Source organism: Anomaloglossus baeobatrachus, chromosome 5 (assembly GCF_048569485.1).
Source record: "Anomaloglossus baeobatrachus isolate aAnoBae1 chromosome 5, aAnoBae1.hap1, whole genome shotgun sequence".
NCBI lineage: Eukaryota > Metazoa > Chordata > Amphibia > Anura > Aromobatidae > Anomaloglossus > Anomaloglossus baeobatrachus.
Window position 1 is genome coordinate 166,693,181 of NC_134357.1, and position 19,070 is coordinate 166,712,250.

At 46.9% G+C, this 19,070-nt stretch overlaps 1 protein-coding gene across 2 annotated transcripts in view; it reads right to left on the reverse strand.

Annotated features, from left to right (window-relative positions):
• LOC142309829 (synaptotagmin-15-like) overlaps nt 1–19,070 on the reverse strand; it is a 117,023-nt gene that overhangs the window by 82,696 nt on the left and 15,257 nt on the right. The window contains exons 2-4 of one of the 2 annotated variants that reach the window (XM_075347288.1): nt 14,287–14,491; nt 6,161–6,303; nt 5,697–5,992 (exon numbers count right to left, since the gene is read on the reverse strand). In XM_075347288.1, the coding sequence (XP_075203403.1) occupies nt 5,697–5,992; nt 6,161–6,303; nt 14,287–14,491 (644 nt within the window). Of the gene's footprint in view, nt 1–5,696; nt 5,993–6,160; nt 6,304–14,261; nt 14,492–19,070 lie in introns of those variants that run through there. The other variant, XM_075347289.1, reaches the window with a different exon arrangement.

A 19,070-nucleotide genomic window follows, 5' to 3' on the forward strand; every position in this document is an offset into this window, starting at 1 on the left:
CACAGAGGGGTTAACATCCAGCTGCTATCCCATCGCCCCCCGGGGTGCCCACAACAGCAGCGGTGGTGCCATACTTCACCACACACCGTGGGTGGTGTCACAGACAGTTTACAGCAAATCCCTTACAAATACGTCCCCTTTTATTTGAAGTGTCCGCGTAACCCCCGGGTCTGGAAGAATCCCTTGAGCCACACTGCGGATCCAGATCCGAGCAGCTCAGCTGCTGGCATGGGGGCGGCACATATAACCTCGCCCACACTAGTGATTACCAGTGTACAATGTATATTGTCACTTGTCAGTAAGCTGACAATCAGTGGTGGGGAGGGGGGGGGTTACACAGATTAGCTGGACTGGGTTGCATGTGACACCTAGTCTGATAAAAAAGTGATTGTATTGAAACTACAGCAAGCTGCTGAGCAAAGTGTCATCACTGGAATCCAGTTCTCAGTCCCTATATTATGCTGCTAATGTGTCGCCCTGGGCAAGCCAGGGGACACAGGTCACAACACCACCACACCCCACACTCCAGGTAGGCACATCACAGCTAACCACAAATCCTTGTTGCCTTCCTCCAGAGGTTGATGATGCACACCAGGGGGTGGGCCAGGCGGTTGGCTCCGCCCACCAAGGAGCTCACAGCTCTGGAGGCAGGAAGTAACCAGGCAGATAGCCCAGGCAGGGCAAGTGAGAAGAGCTCAGGGAGAGCTTGAGTGAGGAGATAGCTCAGGGAGGAGCAGGAGTGAGGAGCTAAGTGAGAAAGTAAACAACTAAGTGAAAGTGAAGGAAGGAAAGTGGAAAAGGAGGAAAAGCAAGTAAAGTGACAGAAGAGAAAGACAGCCTGAAGGGTCCAGCTTTGTGAGGGCCAGAACAGCAAGGTCAGCAACGGCGGTGACTGTCTGGAGGGGGACCGTTTGGAAGTTCCTGGAAGGACCCCGTTGGCTGTGTGCCCGGTGGTCTGGAGCAGTGTTCCGAAGGACAGTCAGCACCAGGGCAGGGGCCTCTCGGACCCCGGCAAGGCTAGGAGTCGCCAGATTTGCCAAATCCGTCAGTGACGGGGACGCAGATCCCCCAACAACCAAGTCCCGATTGAAGGCAACAGCCCAACCCGTATTGGAGAGACACCGCCACCGCCACGGCACAAGTTTCTCAGGGCCAGCGCCTGCGGGCAAAGTGTAGAGCTCCTCCGGCCCAGATTGCAGTCGGGGAGCGGGTAACCGGAGGGAATCCACCGCTACCATCAGTCAACACAGGTGCAAGGAAGAGGGACATCACCGTCACCTACCGGGAGTGCAGGTGCAGCCGTCTGTGGGACCGTCCTACCAGCCGTTGGTTTACCGTACAAACGGTGTCCGTGTGTCAGGCTGAGTGAGTACCATAGTGCCGCAAGGCACAGAGCTGCCCCCGCGTCCCTGCGCCCTCCAGGCCCTACACTTTACATCTCATCACCGGGCCCCGGGATCACCAACCCCTACCCACGGAGGGGCAACACAACACCTGGCTGCTCCGCATCACCATCCCCGGGACCCCCACACTGAGCAGCGGTGGTGCAATCACCACAACCGTGGGTGGCGTCACGAACTATAACAATCCCCACACCCAACAAACACCCCCTTTCACTCACGGGCGAGGAGCGTCGCTCGAGACACCCCGGGATCCGGCCCACAGCTCGAGCCACCACTGAGCAGCTGCCGGACCCGAGCAGAAGGGGTGAACGCGGTGTGCTGACACCCTCCTCCCCGCCCGTGACACTTTCAGATCAAATAGTAAAAACTGGCTAACTGAATCCCTTTAAAATCCTCAGATAGGGGAAGGAGAAGGCTTACCACCCTCTTCCTATCCAGAACACTTGCAATGAGAGTTAAATCTTGTAATTGAAAGCTGTTGGCCAAGTGCGATGCCCCTGCGGTAACCAGGTGTCACAAAACAAGGTAACATCACTGTAACAGATCTGGTCCTATGTAACTTTAACAGTCAGTACACACAGCAGCACTCCAGGATACTTACACTTAGAACCAGGTGACAAGGCTAGACACTGTTAGTGAACAGGCAGCCACCTGGGGGAGAAGTGAGTGGACTGGGGGGGGTGGTGGTAGACAGCAGAACGAGAGTAGGGAAGAAAAGAGAGAAGAAGGAGGGTGGTTGAAAGGAGTCGGTAGTGAGCAGTAGTAAGGAAGAGAGAGAGTTGACAGAACAGGTGTCAAGACAGACAAAGGAATCTTGAGACACAGAGAAAGAGGAAGGAAACTGAAAGAAAAGTGAGGAGTAAGAAAGCCGGCGGAGTAGGAGTAAAGACACTGCCAGGGCCTGAGGAGAAACATCAGCCACTCAGGGGAAAAAGTAGCTGGAGAGCCGGAGATCAAGCTCCAGGGACAGTGGAATCCTGTGGGGGTGGAAATCCAGGGCTCCCAGTACTTTGCACGCATGGGGTGCAGATCCCAGAACAGACCGGGACTTCAAGTCATCTGTTAACTCTGCCAGACGGGTGGGTTTTCAGGACTCATCTGCCACCACTAACGTCCGAGGCATCAGCAGCAAAGGCAAGACCGGGACATATTCCCTTAAATAGTCCAAGCTGCCTGCGGCAGGACCCAGACACCAGATGGACCTCCGGGTGCTTCAAGCCTGGGAGGATACACACACACACACACACACACACACACACACACACACACACACACACACACACACACACGAGTGTATCGGTGGGCGAGTGGCACCAGGTCTGCTGGCACAGGGACACAGGACTCGGGCACATCTGGGATCCAGCACGTCTCCAGGGTGCGAACCCAGCTGTAAGAAAAACAACAAAACTGCATTTCCCGGTCTGGACTGAGTTATTTCCCTGTTCCTCCATGTTAACCCTTACCTACCCCTGGGGAAAAGCCCTACTCACGGAGGGCTTCATCATCCACCCTGCCCAATCCATCATCCCCAGAGAGGACCGGCAGCAGCGGCCATACCATCCCTGGCTGAGCACTGCGAGTGGCGTAGTCGGACTATATTTTTACTATTTTCCTTTTATTTAAAACTGATCGACGGTGACCCCAGATCCGGGACTCCTCGAGCCACGGACCGCCCGGATCCGAGCAGCTCGGCTGCATTGGGGCACGACACAAGCAAGCATTTGGTTGACCGGCATTTAATGTGTATGTCCACCTTTACCTTACCTTTTTAATTTTCGGCATATAGGGGATGTAGTAATTGGATTCTCCATCAATTAAAAAGTGCTAATATACTTTGGTAACAAAATATTAAGCCTGAGGACACACAGGCATTTAGCATCAGATGTGAGAGTATCGTATGCATTATGCTAATGACCCCTGGCTCCTGCTCTGCTGTGAGTGTAAGCCGAGTGTCATTATCTGTAATGCGATCCTGCGATCGGAGCACAGCTGTGGAGGAGAGGGAGGGACTAATCTAACTATCTGCTCCATTATCAGCTGATCCGTATATGGCACTGCATTCCGATGTAAAGTGAGTGCAGTGCAATGTTTCTCTCGCACCCATAGACTTGTATGGGTGCGAGTGAAAATGACTCGGATTCCACCCACAGCATGCTGCAATGGTTTTCTCGGTCCGATTAGGGCTGAGAAAAAAAAAAAAATCACTCATGGGAGCGACCCCATAGAGTAACATTGGTCAGAACGGAATGTGATTTTTGTATCTCATTCCACTTGCTCCATTTTACTCGCCGTGTGTTCTTAGCCTTACTGTTGACATATTACCAGACTATGCAGAACATAGCGTTCTACCAAAACTTCCAAGATGAGATTCTTATACATTGGCAGGTTGGCAAGAAGCCACACAGCGCCATTTACTCCTGGCATCTATTTGCTGGGCCACAAGCCCCTCTGGCTATGCCAATGGCTTAATACTGAAACTAGAAGCAGTAATTATATTAATTTTCTTTCCCAAGGAAAGATCTAGCTATGGTATGGTAAGCCACATGAAGATCTGAGAAGACAGCAGAATGAGATACTTCTAATCACAGAACACAGGCCAGACAGAGTCAAGATTTTGAATGAGAAAAATTCCAAGCACATGAATGAGAAAAGGTAGAACCTGACAATACAGAGAACAATCCTGAAAAACCTGAAAGTTGGTATTTCTCATATCTAGTCAGTCATAAGAATGTTACTGGATGCCTATGCTCAGTCCGTCCTTCACTTTCAGTCTTTTCACTTGTCAAATAGGAAGAATAAATGTGCAATCTTTTTTTCATTTTAGTTCTAATTTTACATTTATTTCATATAAACTATAAAAAAATTGTACAAATGGAAGTTTCCAAGTGACATGAAAAGACTTAGAACACATTTTAGTCCAAATCACTTAAGATCCACTAAAGGCTTTCTACACGTTACAATGCAATGTCATAGAAAGCAATGATAATGATGCAACCAGAACTAAACTGCTTCTCTGAGCAAGAATTCTATACTCTGGAGATAGTAATTATTTGGGTTAAAGTCAAGTGCCTACTTTTTTTAGTTTGTGTGCAGTGAAATCGATTTACACACCCAGTATCAGCTGTTTCCTAGTATAATATTGTCTTATGACTGTATGGCAGGCAACAGCCATGGTACGGGAAATTGCCGATCAAGGCCATATGCAGCGATAGTTATCAATAGCTGTAACGGTACCATCACATTAAGCGACGCTCCAGCGATCCCACCAGTGATCTGACCTGGCAGGGATTGCTGGAGCGTCGCTACATGGTCGCTGGTGAGCTGTCAAACAGGTAGATCTCACCAGCGACCAGTGACCAGCCCCCAGCGACACGTTGAAGCGATGCTGCGCTTGGTAACTAAGGTAAATATCAGGGTAACCAAGTGCTTGGTTACACGATATTTACCTTGGTTACCAGCGCACACCGCTTAGCGCTGGCTCCCTGCACTCGTAGCCAGAGTATACATAGGGTTAATAAGCAAACCGCTTTGCTTATTTACCCAATGTGTACTCTGGCTACGAGTGCAGGAAGCAGGGAGCCGGCACTTACAGCCTGAGAGCGGTGGACGCTAGTAACCAAGAAAAATATCGGGTAACCAAGCAAAGCGCTTTGCTTGGTTACCCGATATTTACCTTGGTTACAGCTTACCGCAGGCTGTCAGAAGCCGGCTCCCTGCACATTCAGATTGTTGCTCTCTCGCTGTCACACAAAGCAATGTGTGCTTCACAGCGGGAGAGCAACAACTAAAAAATGGTCCAGGACATTCAGCAACAATCTGCGACCTCACAGCAGGGACCAGGTTGTTGCTGGATGTCACACATAGCGACATCGCTAGCAAGATCGCTGTTGCGTCACAAAAACCGTGACTCAGCAGCGATGTTGCTAGCGATGTCACTTAGTGAGACGTGGCCTTAAAAGTGTGTAGCCAGAGTACTCGTAGCCAGAGTACACATTGGGTAAATAAGCAAAGCGGTTTGCTTATTAAACCGATGTGTACTCTGGCTACCAAGCGCTTGGTTACCCGATATTTACCTTAGTTACCAAGCGCAGCATCGCTTCCACGCGTCGCTGGTGGCTGGTCACTGGTCGCTGGTCACTGGTCGCTGGTGAGATCTGCCTGTTTGACAGCTCACCAGCGACCATGTAGCGAAGCTCCAGTGATCCCTAGCAGGTCAGATCGCTAATGGGATCGCTGGAGCGTCGCTTAGTGTGATGGTACCTTTAGTCCCAAACGCTTTATATCAGTATGTACCTGGAACACAAAATTTTCATCAAACTGTGGGTTCAAGGTTTTACGCTTTGTCTTTGACTGTAGATAACGTCTCTCATCAGGCAGAAGATGCATTTTCACAAAAGGGTTGCACGAGTCGGAGCTGAATTGGAGGTTCCTCACTTTGATAAGTGACACCACCAGCCTCTCCGTCTCATATTCATATTCTACAGCAAACCAGATACGGCCAATGTTTCCCTCTGGAAAATCTGTTTCTTTGTTGTCTTCTGGATATTTATACAAAGCCGGGTTGATGGAACCCAGAACATATGCTCCACCTAAGAGAAATAATACAGTCAATAATATGTAAAGTAAACACCCAAATCATAATCACCCTAAATAATAAGACCAAGCAGTAAAAACATTTCTTCATTAGTCTAGCAAAGGGCTTTACTAATAACATTCACTCTCGAGAATATGCCCCAATTTTAACAATATAACTTTACCCATAGAACAGAATGATGATCGAGGAAGGAAATCTGGGGCAACATAGGGCTCATTGTCGTCCTGAATGCGTTCTCCATTCTGCAATCCAACCCAGTCTCTTCCATAAAACTTTGGTGGCACAACGAAGGGCACACTTTTATTCCTTGAATTGTCAGAAAAGTAGATAAGGCTATAAATAAAAACTGCAATTTTTTACTGTAACAGTTATAAATCACTGTTATTAGTACAAAAGAAAAAAATATATATTTATTTCAGTATTCTCTAAAGTTGTGTGCATTCAGTACCAGGGCAGTCTGTTCTGGGGACTGACACTCCAGCTATAGAGAACCTGTGCAATTCCACTTTAAGCTGCATTTTAATTTTGATCTTTGTCATTTCATAATCATATATTAATATCAGGTTATTGGAGAGGCAGCCCATTATAGTTTAGCGAGAAATGATTGGTTAAAAATTTGTTTGTCTCTTTCTGATATTTTTTCTTTGTTTGTTTAAGAGCCAGGGCCCAACGTTGCCTCCTGCTGCCATAGTATTTGTCCTACAAGTGCCTTAACACTAGAACTACTGGACTCGTGACACCTATATAGAAATACATAGTGCAAAGTAGTCAAAATGACTACCTCAGAAGTTCTAGTGTTAAAGGGTTTAATTTTAATCAATAGATCATAGGATAATAATAATTTATACAATTGGATGTATTTAAAAAAAAAAAATTCCTGTGCTGATATAATCATATATGTGCCCCTACTGTGTACAGTGTAATGACAGTGTCTGCCCATGCACAGAATACAGTCTGATTACACCACATCTTTTGAGTTGAGGAGGAAGTAATAAAGTATACAAAAATTACAGCTTTGAATAGTAAATTGTTTCTATGAGCTAAAACAATTTTTAAAAAAAGGTAAAGAAATTCTTTACCTCAAAATAAGAAATCAGATATGATCCCATGCTGTGCTATTGTGGCGCCCCTGACCCGATCAGGCACCACTGAGTACTGCACTCATGCTGGGACAGTACTTCCAGGTAATCCTAAGGGTCAGAACGAGGTGTGTACGCACAGACACATAGCAACCAGTTCTCCCACACCAGTAGATGGGACCCTTGGGCAGTCTCAGGAGCGGACTGGCCTTCAAATCTTATCAAGGGGTGTAGCGGAGGGGCTGGGAGCTAAAGTGCAGAGGTTGTCAGGATAAGGAAGAGAGCCAGTCTGGTGGTGGTGAGCAGCGGTCGCGAGAGGAATACGTGCGCGGCCACTAGTCAGACCCTGCACGGGGTAGTAACGGTTAGCGGGGGAAAACGGTCATCTGGTAGACAGAGTACGGTGCTCTTGGTGACTAGGCACGTACGGGGTACAAGTCCCTAGAGCAGACTCCAGTTTAACTACCTGCTAAACCTGCCGGTGAGGGGAACTACAAGTACCTCACCAACCTTACAGAATCTGAGCCTCAGCAGCAACACAGGGACTCATAAGGGGACAGAGCCTGGAGCCATCTCACTTGGTCCACGCTGCACTCTGGTCTTACCTGGTTAATCACAGCAACGCCCGGGTTAGCTCACAACAACATCTGAAGTGAGTAAAAAACAGTTGAAAGACTTTTGGACTCAGCCTGTGTTATTCCGGGACCCGCTACCCTGCTCACCCGAGCCCCTGGGGCCTGCCTCACTCACGGGAGGCTACATCATCTGGCTGCAGACCCCATCAGCCCCAGACGCTCGTAAAACCTGCAGCGGCGGTCATCCACATCCCTGACGGCAAGCCATGAGTAGCGTCACGACATATAATAAAACTGACATTACCTGTTCGCCATATTGAACAAGCCCTGTGGCGTCCCCGAACAGGATCAGCACTCCTGTGGCATCAAACTATCTATATATTCTTTTACATCCTCCCCTGCCCAGGAGATGTGGCATGATCATACCATGTCCCTGTACAGTCAGAGATGTCCATTACACAGTACACACTGTTTTTCCAAAAACAAGGACCTGTCATACTTTTTTGCCCCCCAAAAAGTGATAGGGTTTATTTTTGGGTAGGTCTTATTTTTGGGGAAACATGGTTGGAGGTAAGTTTAACCCCCCAAAAAAGCAGACCAGACCTTCCCAGGAGACACATTTACCAGACCCTAAACATCTGTGTGGCTCCCAGGTCTTCCTGCTATCTTTGGCAGGTGCTCTCCGCAGGTGTGCTACAAACTGTCCTCCCCTCCTTCTGGCCAACACACTTACATAAATTAGATCACATACACATACGAATACGCATACATCAGATTTTACACACACACACACACACACACACACACACACACACACACACACACACACACACACACACACACACACACACACACACCGCATCCGGCCAGCAAGGGAAGATGGGACGCAGTTCAGTGGAATGTATGGATAACTCAGCAGTGGAAGGCGTCAATGCGTTCCACCACAGATCCTCTATGTGTTCCACCGCACTGTGTCCAAGGCTCCTCTGCCGGCCAGGAGCAATCAGTACTGCTGTATGTGGAGAGTGCGCATGCGCTCTCTGATGTGTGATTGTGTATGTGTGAGAGTGTGTTCTGCTGCAGGTCCTCCCCTTCAACGTCTGGTGAGTATGATTTCAGGGTCTTCAGTCTTCTTTCTTTAAGGAGTGTCTGCTTTCTATAATGAAGTGTCCTGCTGTATTCTTTAACTTTTTTGCTGCATGGACACTTCATAATTGAACCGTGACTAGGGCTTATTTTCGGAGTAGGGCTTATATTTAAGTTTTGCTCCGAAAGGCCATAAATTCCTGCTAGGGTTTATTTTTGGGGAAGGGCTTATTTTTTGACACGGTAACAGGGTCACATATATAAGATTATCTCTGCACAGGAACTTTTTTTTTTTTTTTTTTTTTTTTAAACACATCCAGTTGTATACATTATTATTATTATAAGATTTATTGATTAAAATCAACTTTAAAATTAACTATCTTCATGAGAAAACCCTATTAATACCCCTATATCGAGGTGCTGGCAAATTTTGGCCTAAGGGACAAACACAGCAGCAGTGACCTATGATTTGCAGCCTTTGCTTATTGGCCCCGATTCATTAAGACTGGTATGTATCACATGAGTCTAAATGAAGGGGTGTGTTGAAGAAAAATGCGTCTAATTCATTGAGACATGCCACTTAATTAGGCGCCTCTTCCAAGCGCCGTGCATCTCCACCAGGAATGTACTGTAGTACCTAACTAGAGAATATTTCTTGCGAAGTTTACACCACTTTTGACAAATTTCACGAATCAGACTTGCAGGCTTTGCCAAGTCCCATCCCACTCATTTTGGCGCCACTCTCCATTACTGGAGTGGAACCACCAAAATTCTTCCGAGCTGCACAAAAATTTGTGAACATTTAAACAGCCTTTCACTTTAGAAAACTGGGGATAACACTTTCATGAATCTGGGCCTTTGTTTATTTCTTTATTACAAGGCTTTGAAAGCAACCTGTCAGCTGGTTTTCCCAATGTAGACTAAAGCCATCAACCTTAACCTGATTTATCAGTAAATACTATAGGCAGAGCAAAGCTTTACAGTGCGCATGCACCAACCTTAGGACTGAGCTATGAGTGACTGCACTTTAACTGTACAGGCACGACATTCACAGTGATCTATGAATGACATTAGACGAGTTATCCACATCAGAGCAGGAGGATTATGAGGATTCAGCAAATAGACCAGGAGCAAACATCAGACCATTGATGCTCATCAAACTGGACCATGCTGTTTATAATACAACATGGGTGATTTATTAGAAATAAAAAAAAAAAAAAAAAAGTAGAAATCACCTTGTATCCTGCTCATAGTAACACAAGCAGTATATAGCCTGGTGGTGAAAAATAGGCACACCAATGGTTCCACGACCAAATCAATGCAGCGAAAGGTTAGTGTACCTGTAATGAATATAAGAGGAGTTCGGCAACCATACATTGTGCCCCTTCATACTATAAACCTGGGAGTTTGATTGGTGTGACATTTCCTCGTGAAGGACGCTTCTTAATGTTGCCTACATGGTCTTGTCAGATTTGAAGAATTGCAGAGTGATCCATTTTGTACTTCAAATGAAATTAGAAGTCAGACACCAAGGCGTTTGTGTGACACTGGACTACAAGCCAGGCGTCCAGCTACAAGTGTTCCATTGACCTCGTGCCACAGGCCCCAAAGGCTATCAGGTGTACAGGTATTGAAACCTGGAATTAAGCTCTATCCTCTTCAGTGAGGAGTCCTGCTGTTGTCTTGGATGAAATAAAATAGAATAATCTGGAGACCATGTCAATAATGCCATGAAAAGATTTTCATGAGGGAATGTCACATTATCAGGTTTCAACCCATCAATGTCAGGCCTCATGTTACTTGTGATACTGTTTACAATCTGCATGGGGTAAATGTGCTACCATGGTCTACAAAAGGGGTCTCAAACACGCGGCCCCCGGGCCGCATGCGGCCCGCCAGTCTGATTTATGCGGCCCACAGACAAAGTGCAGAACACTTGATATTTGCCCTCCACTGCCTCCAGTCATTTAGCGGTCGCCAGCCGCTCTTTCACATTGCAGCCGCGGCCGGCCGCACTTCCGCATTGGAGAAGCCGCCAGGGAGAAGCAATCAAAAGCGGAGTTCAATCAGATGTCAGGGTGAAGCAATCGACGGCGGCATTCAACTCGTGCTCAGCAGCGCGACCCGAGCAGCGCTGACGTCAGCTGCTTTGCCGGCGAGGGCAGCAAAAGGAACAAGAGCATAGGGCACGTTAGAACGTTTGTGGTGTCTGTGTGTGTGTGATGGTGATGGCTGTGTGTGTGTGCGATGATGGCTGTGTGCGTGATGATGGCTGTGTGTGTGTGTGCGTGATGATGGCTGTGTGTGTGTGTGTGTGTGTGTGTGTGTGATGATGATGGCTGTGTGTGTGTGCGCGTGTGTGTGATGATGGCTGTGTGTGTGCGTGTGCGTGATGATGATGGCTGTGTGTGTGTGTGTGTGCGCGCGTGTGTGTGATAATGGCTGTGTGTGTGTGTGATGATGGCTGTGTGTGTGTGTGTGTGTGTGTGTGTGTGTGTGTGATGATGATGGCTGTGTGTGTGTGTGCGTGTGTGTGATGATGGCTGTGTGTGTGTGTGCGTGTGCGTGATGATGATGGCTGTGTGTGTGTGTGTGTGCGTGTGTGTGATAATGGCTGTGTGTGTGTGTGATGATGGCTGTGTGTGTGTGTGTGTGTGTGTGTGTGTGATGATGATGGCTGTGTGTGTGTGTGTGTGTGTGTGCGCGCGTGTGTGTGATTATGGCTGTGTGTGTGTGTGCGTGTGTGTGATGATGGCTGTGTGTGTGTGTGTGTGCGTGTGTGTGATAATGGCTGTGTGTGTGTGTGATGATGGCTGTGTGTGTGTGCGCGTGTGTGTGATGATGGCTGTGTGTGTGTGTGCGCGTGATGAGATGATGATGGCTGTGTGTGTGTGTGTGATGATGATGATGGCTGTGTGTGTGTGTGTGCGATGATGATGATGGCTGTGTGTGTGTGGATGATGATGATGGCTGTGTGTGTGTGTGGATGATGATGATGGCTGTGTGTGTGTGTGGATGATGATGATGGCTGTATGTGTGTGTGGATGATGATGATGGCTGTATGTGTGTGTGGATGATGATGATGGCTGTATGTGTGTGTGGATGATGATGATGATGGCTGTGTGTTGATGATGATGAGGATGATGACGGCGGTGGTGGCTGTGTGCGACTCATGATGATGATGGCGGTGGTGGCTGTGTGCAACTGATGATGATGGCGGTGGTGGCTGTGTGCGACTGTTGATGATGACGATGGCGATGGTGGCTGTGTGTGACTGATGATGATGATGGCGGTGGTGGCTGTGTGTGACTGATGATGATGATGATGGCAGTAGTGGCTGTTTGTGACTGATGATGATAGTGATGGTGGCGGTGGTGGCTGTGTGTGACTGATGATGATGATGATGACGGTGGTGGCTGGGTGTGACTGATGATGATGATGATGGTGGCTGTGTGTGACTGATGATGATGATGGCAGTGGTAGCTGTGTGTGATTGATGATGATGATGGCGGTAGTGGCTGTTTGTGACTGATGATGATGGTGATTGTGGCTGTGTGCGACTGATGATGATGATGATGGCGGTAGTGGCTGTGTGTGACTGATGATGGTGGTGGTGACTGTGTGCAACTGATGATAATGGCGGTGGTAGCTGTGTGTGACTGATGATGATGATGGCGGTGGTGGCTGTGTGTGACTGATGATGATGGCAGTAGTGGCTGTTTGTGACTGATGATGGTGATGGTGGCTGTGTGCGACTGATGATGATGGCGGTGGTGGCTGTTTGTGACTGATGATGATGGTGGTGGTGGTGGCTGTGTGCGACTGATGATGATGATGATGATGATGGCGGTAGTGGCTGTATGTGACTGATGGTGGTGGTGACTGTGTGCAACTGATGATGATGGCGGTGGTGGCAGTGAGTGACTGATGATGATTGTGGTGGTGGCTGTTTGTGAGTGACGATGATGACGATGGCTGTGTATGATGATGATGTTGGCTGTGTGTGTGTGTATAATGATGATGATGATGATTGCCGTGTGTGTGTGTATGATGATGATAAAAATGATTTTGATGATGATGGTGACTGGAAGACCGTAAAATGTTACTTTCAGTCTCAGCCTTCTTGTCGGTCTGGACAGACGCTCATCTGTTCAGAGCGATGAAGCTGAGCTGACATTGACTTTGGACTACGTCAGAGGGAAGCTTTTTTTTTTTTGTTTTTTTTAAAGATGGAGTCCCTAAATGTGTTTTTTGTTTCATTTCTAATAAAAATATTTTTCTCTGTGTTGAGTTTTTTTTTACTGTTTACTAAAAATTCATAGTGGTCACATCTAATTTGACATGACACCATGAATTTCGGGTTTACTACCAGCTGAGAATACAAAGCTGGTATTAACCCCATTATTACCCAGCGTGCCACTGCCACCAGCGACGCTGGTGGAGCCAGGTAAAGCACCTGGAAACTGCGCTGTGATGAATGCGCCATTTCCAGGGGCGGTTGTGGGCTGCGGGGGGCCCAAAATGCTTGGGCCTTACCACGCTGAGAATCCCAGCCCTCAGCTGTCTGGTTTTACCTGGCTGGTGATCAAAATATGGCGGGAGCCCACGCATTTTTTTTTTTTTTTTTTCATTATTTAATTAAAAAAACAATTGGGCTTCCCTGTATTTTGATTGCCAGCTAAGGTAAAGCCAGGCAGCTGGGGGTGGCAGCCCATAGCTGTCCGCTTTATCTGCTCTGAGAATCAAAAATACTGCGGCGCGCTATGTAATTTTTTTAATGCTGTGACAGAGAATGAGTGTCTGTGCTTGGCTGTTGGAATAACCTGGAATCTGCTTATACATTTTGATGCTGATGCCAATCACAGATGCCCACTCTCTTTGACAAATAAATAATATAAAAAAATGATGTTTTGCTTCACGGTATTTTTGATTCTCAGCGCATACTAATGTAGCATTGTTATAATAGTTGAAATAATTGATTAACAATTATATTGTATTGTATTAAATTTGAAAGGAATGCGGCCCTATGCCCTAAATTTTTTTTATGTGCGGCCCACTTACTCTGACGAGTTTGAGACCCCTGGTCTACAGAGTCTCTGGACTTACATCCCAGACGGACTTGAGGGGAGACAATTGATCAGCAATAGCAAAGGGAGCGGCCAACAGTAGAGCTTGATGATTTAGATGTCCAAGTGCAATTAGCATGGCAGAACATTCCTCAACCATTATTAACCATATGGATAGGTATTTACATCCTAATCCTGCAAGTGGTGCACATAACCGATACTGAATTAATTGAAATGTTTTAAAATTGGCTATTTTTTTTAATATTTGCAGAGCATTGACATTTCTTTACATCCTTTGATTTCCAAAGTTAATACTAATCAACATTGAAAACTGAACTAAGGAATATTATGGTGCATAAACATTTTTACCTTTAATATCACGTAAAATATGAAACTCGAGGAACAATCAATATATCTTAAGATAAAAAAAAATTACATACTGGGTCCATGTAACAAACCTCAGTAGGATCACAGAAGTCTCACCCCGTTTCCCTGGCATGGATTGATGAAGCAGAAGCACCTTCTTCAACGTTTATGATTTCGGTGTGTGTCGGTGTGCTCACATTCAAGAGTTCCTCATAGGATGGTCCAAAGCACCTTTTCTTCCATAAGAAGTAAATACCGATGCCAAGTAGAAGCAACAGAAGTGCAGCACCTACCACACCACCAGCAACAGCTGCCGCTCGTTCTAATGACCAAAAAAAGTAGAGCTTTAGGTATATACAAATAAAGCTGCATACATCACAAATTACTGTGAATGGAAGAACAATGTGAAATGGTAGGTTGTCAATATCACAAGGGGACTAGAGGTCAGGGTTAAACTGAATATTTCTTTTTGTCTAAATTAAATTCAGCACTGATGGAGAAATACATTTTTTTTTTATTTTTAATTTAGAACATCACTAATGAAAGGCGAGCAGTACAGTACTCAAAATGGTGAGTGAACATTATGATGATCGACTGCTCATTAGTTGAGTTGAGTTGGTCAGACGCTCAGATAAGCTCAACTCGAATACAGAGTATAATAAAAGTCAACGATTGGCAAATTCAGCTCTCCGCCTACATACAGCCAGGCATAAACAGAGCATTTCCAAAAGGAAGGGCGGTCTGGGTGATTTTTGGAGACACTACATCCAAAAATGTTCTTTTACCCCCAGTGAGTGCCATTCAGAGACCGCAGGTGGGTCACACTGCGGTGCCTGCTCACATCACTCACTGAAGCAAGCCTGTGCTTTGTGTTCAATGTTTCATGAATAACACATCTGGGCACCCACAATACTTGGCAGAGCACACTGATGCTTAATCAAGTACCAAGCACGTTCGCCCCTCATTAAATATCACATTTCTGACACAAAGCTTCACTTCTAAATAGAGGGCGCTTACTGTATCATTTTTATATGTTAATAGTGATGAGCTAGCACTACCATGCTCGGTTCTCGTTAAGAGCAGTTGGATGCCAAGCATAATGAAAGTCAATGGTAGACTTGAGCACTTTGCACAAAATCTTTGAATTCCATTATACTTTGGTGCTTGAGTCACGCCCTTCCAAGCATCCAACTTCTGTTCACAAGTACTGAGCATCCGAGAATGGCAGGGCTCGCTCACCGCTATACAATAGGAACCAGAAGTTTACATATACTACCTAAAAATACACATGCAGGTTTTTCTCACTATCTGATATGAAATCAGAATAAACCTTTCAAGTTTTAGGTCAATTAGGATTTCCAAAATTATTTATATTTGAAAATACCAGAATAATAACGAGAGAGGGATAGGGAGAGAAAAAGGTTTAAGGTATTTTCATTATTTTCTGTCAAAAGTTTACATAGATTTAATTAGTATTTGGTATCATTGCCCTTAAACTGTATAATGTGGGTCAAACGTTTCTGATATCCTTCCACAAGCTTCTCACAATAGTTGGTAGGAATTTGGGCCCATTCCTCCTGACAGAACTGGTGTAACTGAGCCATGTTTGTAGGTTGCCTTGCTCGCACCGGCCTTTTCAGCTTTGCCCATAAAGTTTCAACAGGATTGAGATCAAGTCTTTATCATGGCCACTCCAAAACATTGACTTTATTATTAGGGATGAGCAAATGTATTTGCCACTATTCGGTATCCGATGGATAATGGGGTATTCAAGGTATTCGATATCCGACGGCTAATGTGGTATTCGCTTCGATACTTTCATTTTCATTTCTGGATTTCCTGGCGCCTTTTTCCAGCCAATAAACACATCTGATGTTGCTTGCCCTCACAGTAATGCCGCAGCCATCTTTGTTGTGGTGTTACCATGATTGCCTTGGCCGCACAGCGTCATAGGGGCTATATAAGCCAGCGGCCATTTTAGTCAGTCGGTCTCTCCCTCTCTCTTTCTTACTCACCGATCACGGGTGCGGAGCTGCACAGCTGTCACACTGTGGCGGGTTCTCCTGCTTTTGAAAATGCCGGCCATACATTATTCCATCTCGTAGTCCCTGCATCCCCTGCCCACCGGCGCCTATGATTGCTTGCAGTCAGACATGCCCCCACGCTGAGTGACAGCTGTCTTACTGATAACCAATCACAGCCGCCTGTGGGCGGGTCTATATTGTGTAGTAAAATAAATAAATAAATAATTAAAAACGGTGAGCGGTCCCCCCAAATGATACCCAGCTGAGGTATGCACACAGCAGTGGGCCGGTATTCTCAGGCTGGGGAGGGCTAGGGCCATGGTTACGGCCCCCCCTCTCACAGCCAAGAATATCAGCCCGCTGCTACCCCGAGAATGTCGCATCCCTTAGATGCGACAGTTCCGGCGTGTCACTGGCTCTTCCTGATTGCCATGATGCGGTGGAAATCAGGGTAATAAGGAGTTATAGCAACCTATAGCTGCCACTAAGTACAAGATTAGTAATGGCAGTGTCTATGACATGCCATCACTAATCTGTAAGTAAAGTAAATAAAACACACACCAAAAAATCCTTTATTTGAAATAAAACACCAAAAAGTCCCTCTGTCACCACTTTATTAACCCCTCAAATATCCAGGTCCGGCGTATTCAATACTGATTCAGCGATGTCTGTGAGCGAGTGCTGAATGCAGCCTCATTCCGTGAACGATGCTGCAGGGGTAACTCAAGGTAATTTCTCACAGTCGGTGATGTCGGTAAGCTCGCGACCCTGCGAAAACTCAGATCCAAGCTCCTGCAGGTTCACTTCTCCATCACACATACTGTTGGGTGGGAAACACATACATCAAAAATAAAAGCTGTAATATCATCCATCCATCTATCCCTCTTTCCATCCATCTATCTAGCCCTCCATTATCTATCTATACCTCTATCGGATAGATGGAAAGATATAGAGGGATCGATATAGAGGGATCGATATAGAGGGATCGATATAGATAAAAAGGATATATAGACAGGCAGACCGATGTCAAACACATAAATAAATGTCCCACCTCCCTGCATATTCTAAGCTGGCACTCTTTAGTGACTTTCATGTGGCACTAAAAAGAGTGCCTAGCCTTGTATTTAGCCAAAAAATAAATAATTTAAAAAAAAAAAAAAGCGACGTGGGGTTCCCTCCCATTTTTGATAGCCAGCTAGGGTAAAGCAGATGGCTGCAGCCTGTACACCACAGCTTGCAGCTTTACCTTAGTGGGGGATCCAATTTGGAGGGCCCCCAGGCTTTTTTTTTTTTATAAATTTATAAATACCGTATTTTTCGGACCATAAGACGCACTTTTTTCCCCCCAAATGTTGGGGGAAAGTGGGGGGTGCGTCTTATGGTCTGACTAGAAGGTTGCGGGTGCGGGGAATGAGGGTGCCGCGGTGGAGCGGGTCATCGGCAGCACCAGCAGGCTGTAGAAGCCTGCCGTGACCACGTGGGCCCGCTCATTACATATGCACGCCCATCCTCCCGCCCATCATCTCTCAGCGAAACCGGCGCTGACTGGTGGGCGGGGTGATGGGCGGGGGGGGGGGGGTGCGTGCATAATTAGCAGCCGGCCGTGATCACCCCTGGTAACTACAGCCAGGAGTGATCATGTGCGGCTATATTTACTGCCCCCCGTGCATCATTATCAGCGCGGGGTGCAGTGAATCAGTGTACTCACCCGTCACCGTGTGTGGAGCCGCCCCCCTGTAGCATCGCGTCTTCCTGTCTGTGCCGGCGGTCAGCTGATCTGGACACTAGCGGCACGCACCACGATGACGTCATCGCTGTGCGCGCCGCTAGTATCCACCAGAATCGATCAGCTTACCGCCGGCACAGACAGGAAGACGCGATGCTGCAGACACCAGCAGGATGGATGGGGGCATATCATGAGCAGGATGGATGGGGGCATTTCATGAGCAGGATGGATGGGGGCATTTCATGAGCAGGATGGATGGGGGGTATATCATGAGCAGGATGGATGGGGGGTATATCATGAGCAGGATGGATGGGGGGTATATCATGAGCAGGATGGATGGGGGGTATATCATGAGCAGGATGGATGGGGGGTATATCATGAGCAGGATGGATGGGGGGTATATCATGAGCAGGATGGATGGGGGGTATATCATGAGCAGGATGGATGGGGGGTATATCATGAGCAGGATGGATGGGGGGTATATCATGAGCAGGATGGATGGGGGGTATATCATGAGCAGGATGGATGGGGGGTATATCATGAGCAGGATGGATGGGGGGTATATCATGAGCAGGATGGATGGGGGGTATATCATGAGCAGGATGGATGGGGGGTATATCATGAGCAGGATGGATGGGGGCATTTCATGAGCAGGATGGATGGGGGCATTTCATGAGCAGGATGGATGGGGGCATTTCATGAGCAGGATGGATGGGGGCATATCTTGAGCAGGATGGATGGGGGGTATATCATGAGCAGGATGGATGGGTGGTATATCATGAGCAGGATGGATGGGGGGTATATCATGAGCAGGATGGATGGGGGGTATATCATGAGCAGGATGGATGGGGGGTATATCATGAGCAGGATGGATGGGGGGTATATCATGAGCAGGATGGATGGGGGGTATATCATGAGTAGGATGGATGGGGGTATATCGTGAGCAGGATGGATGGGGGGTATATCGTGAGCAGGATGGATGGGGGGTATATTATGAGCAGGATGGATGGGGGGTATATCATGAGCAGGATGGATGGGGGGTATATCATGAGCAGGATGGATGGGGGGTATATCATGAGCAGGATGGATGGGGGGTATATCATGAGCAGGATGGATGGGGGGTATATCATGAGCAGGATGGATGGGGGGTA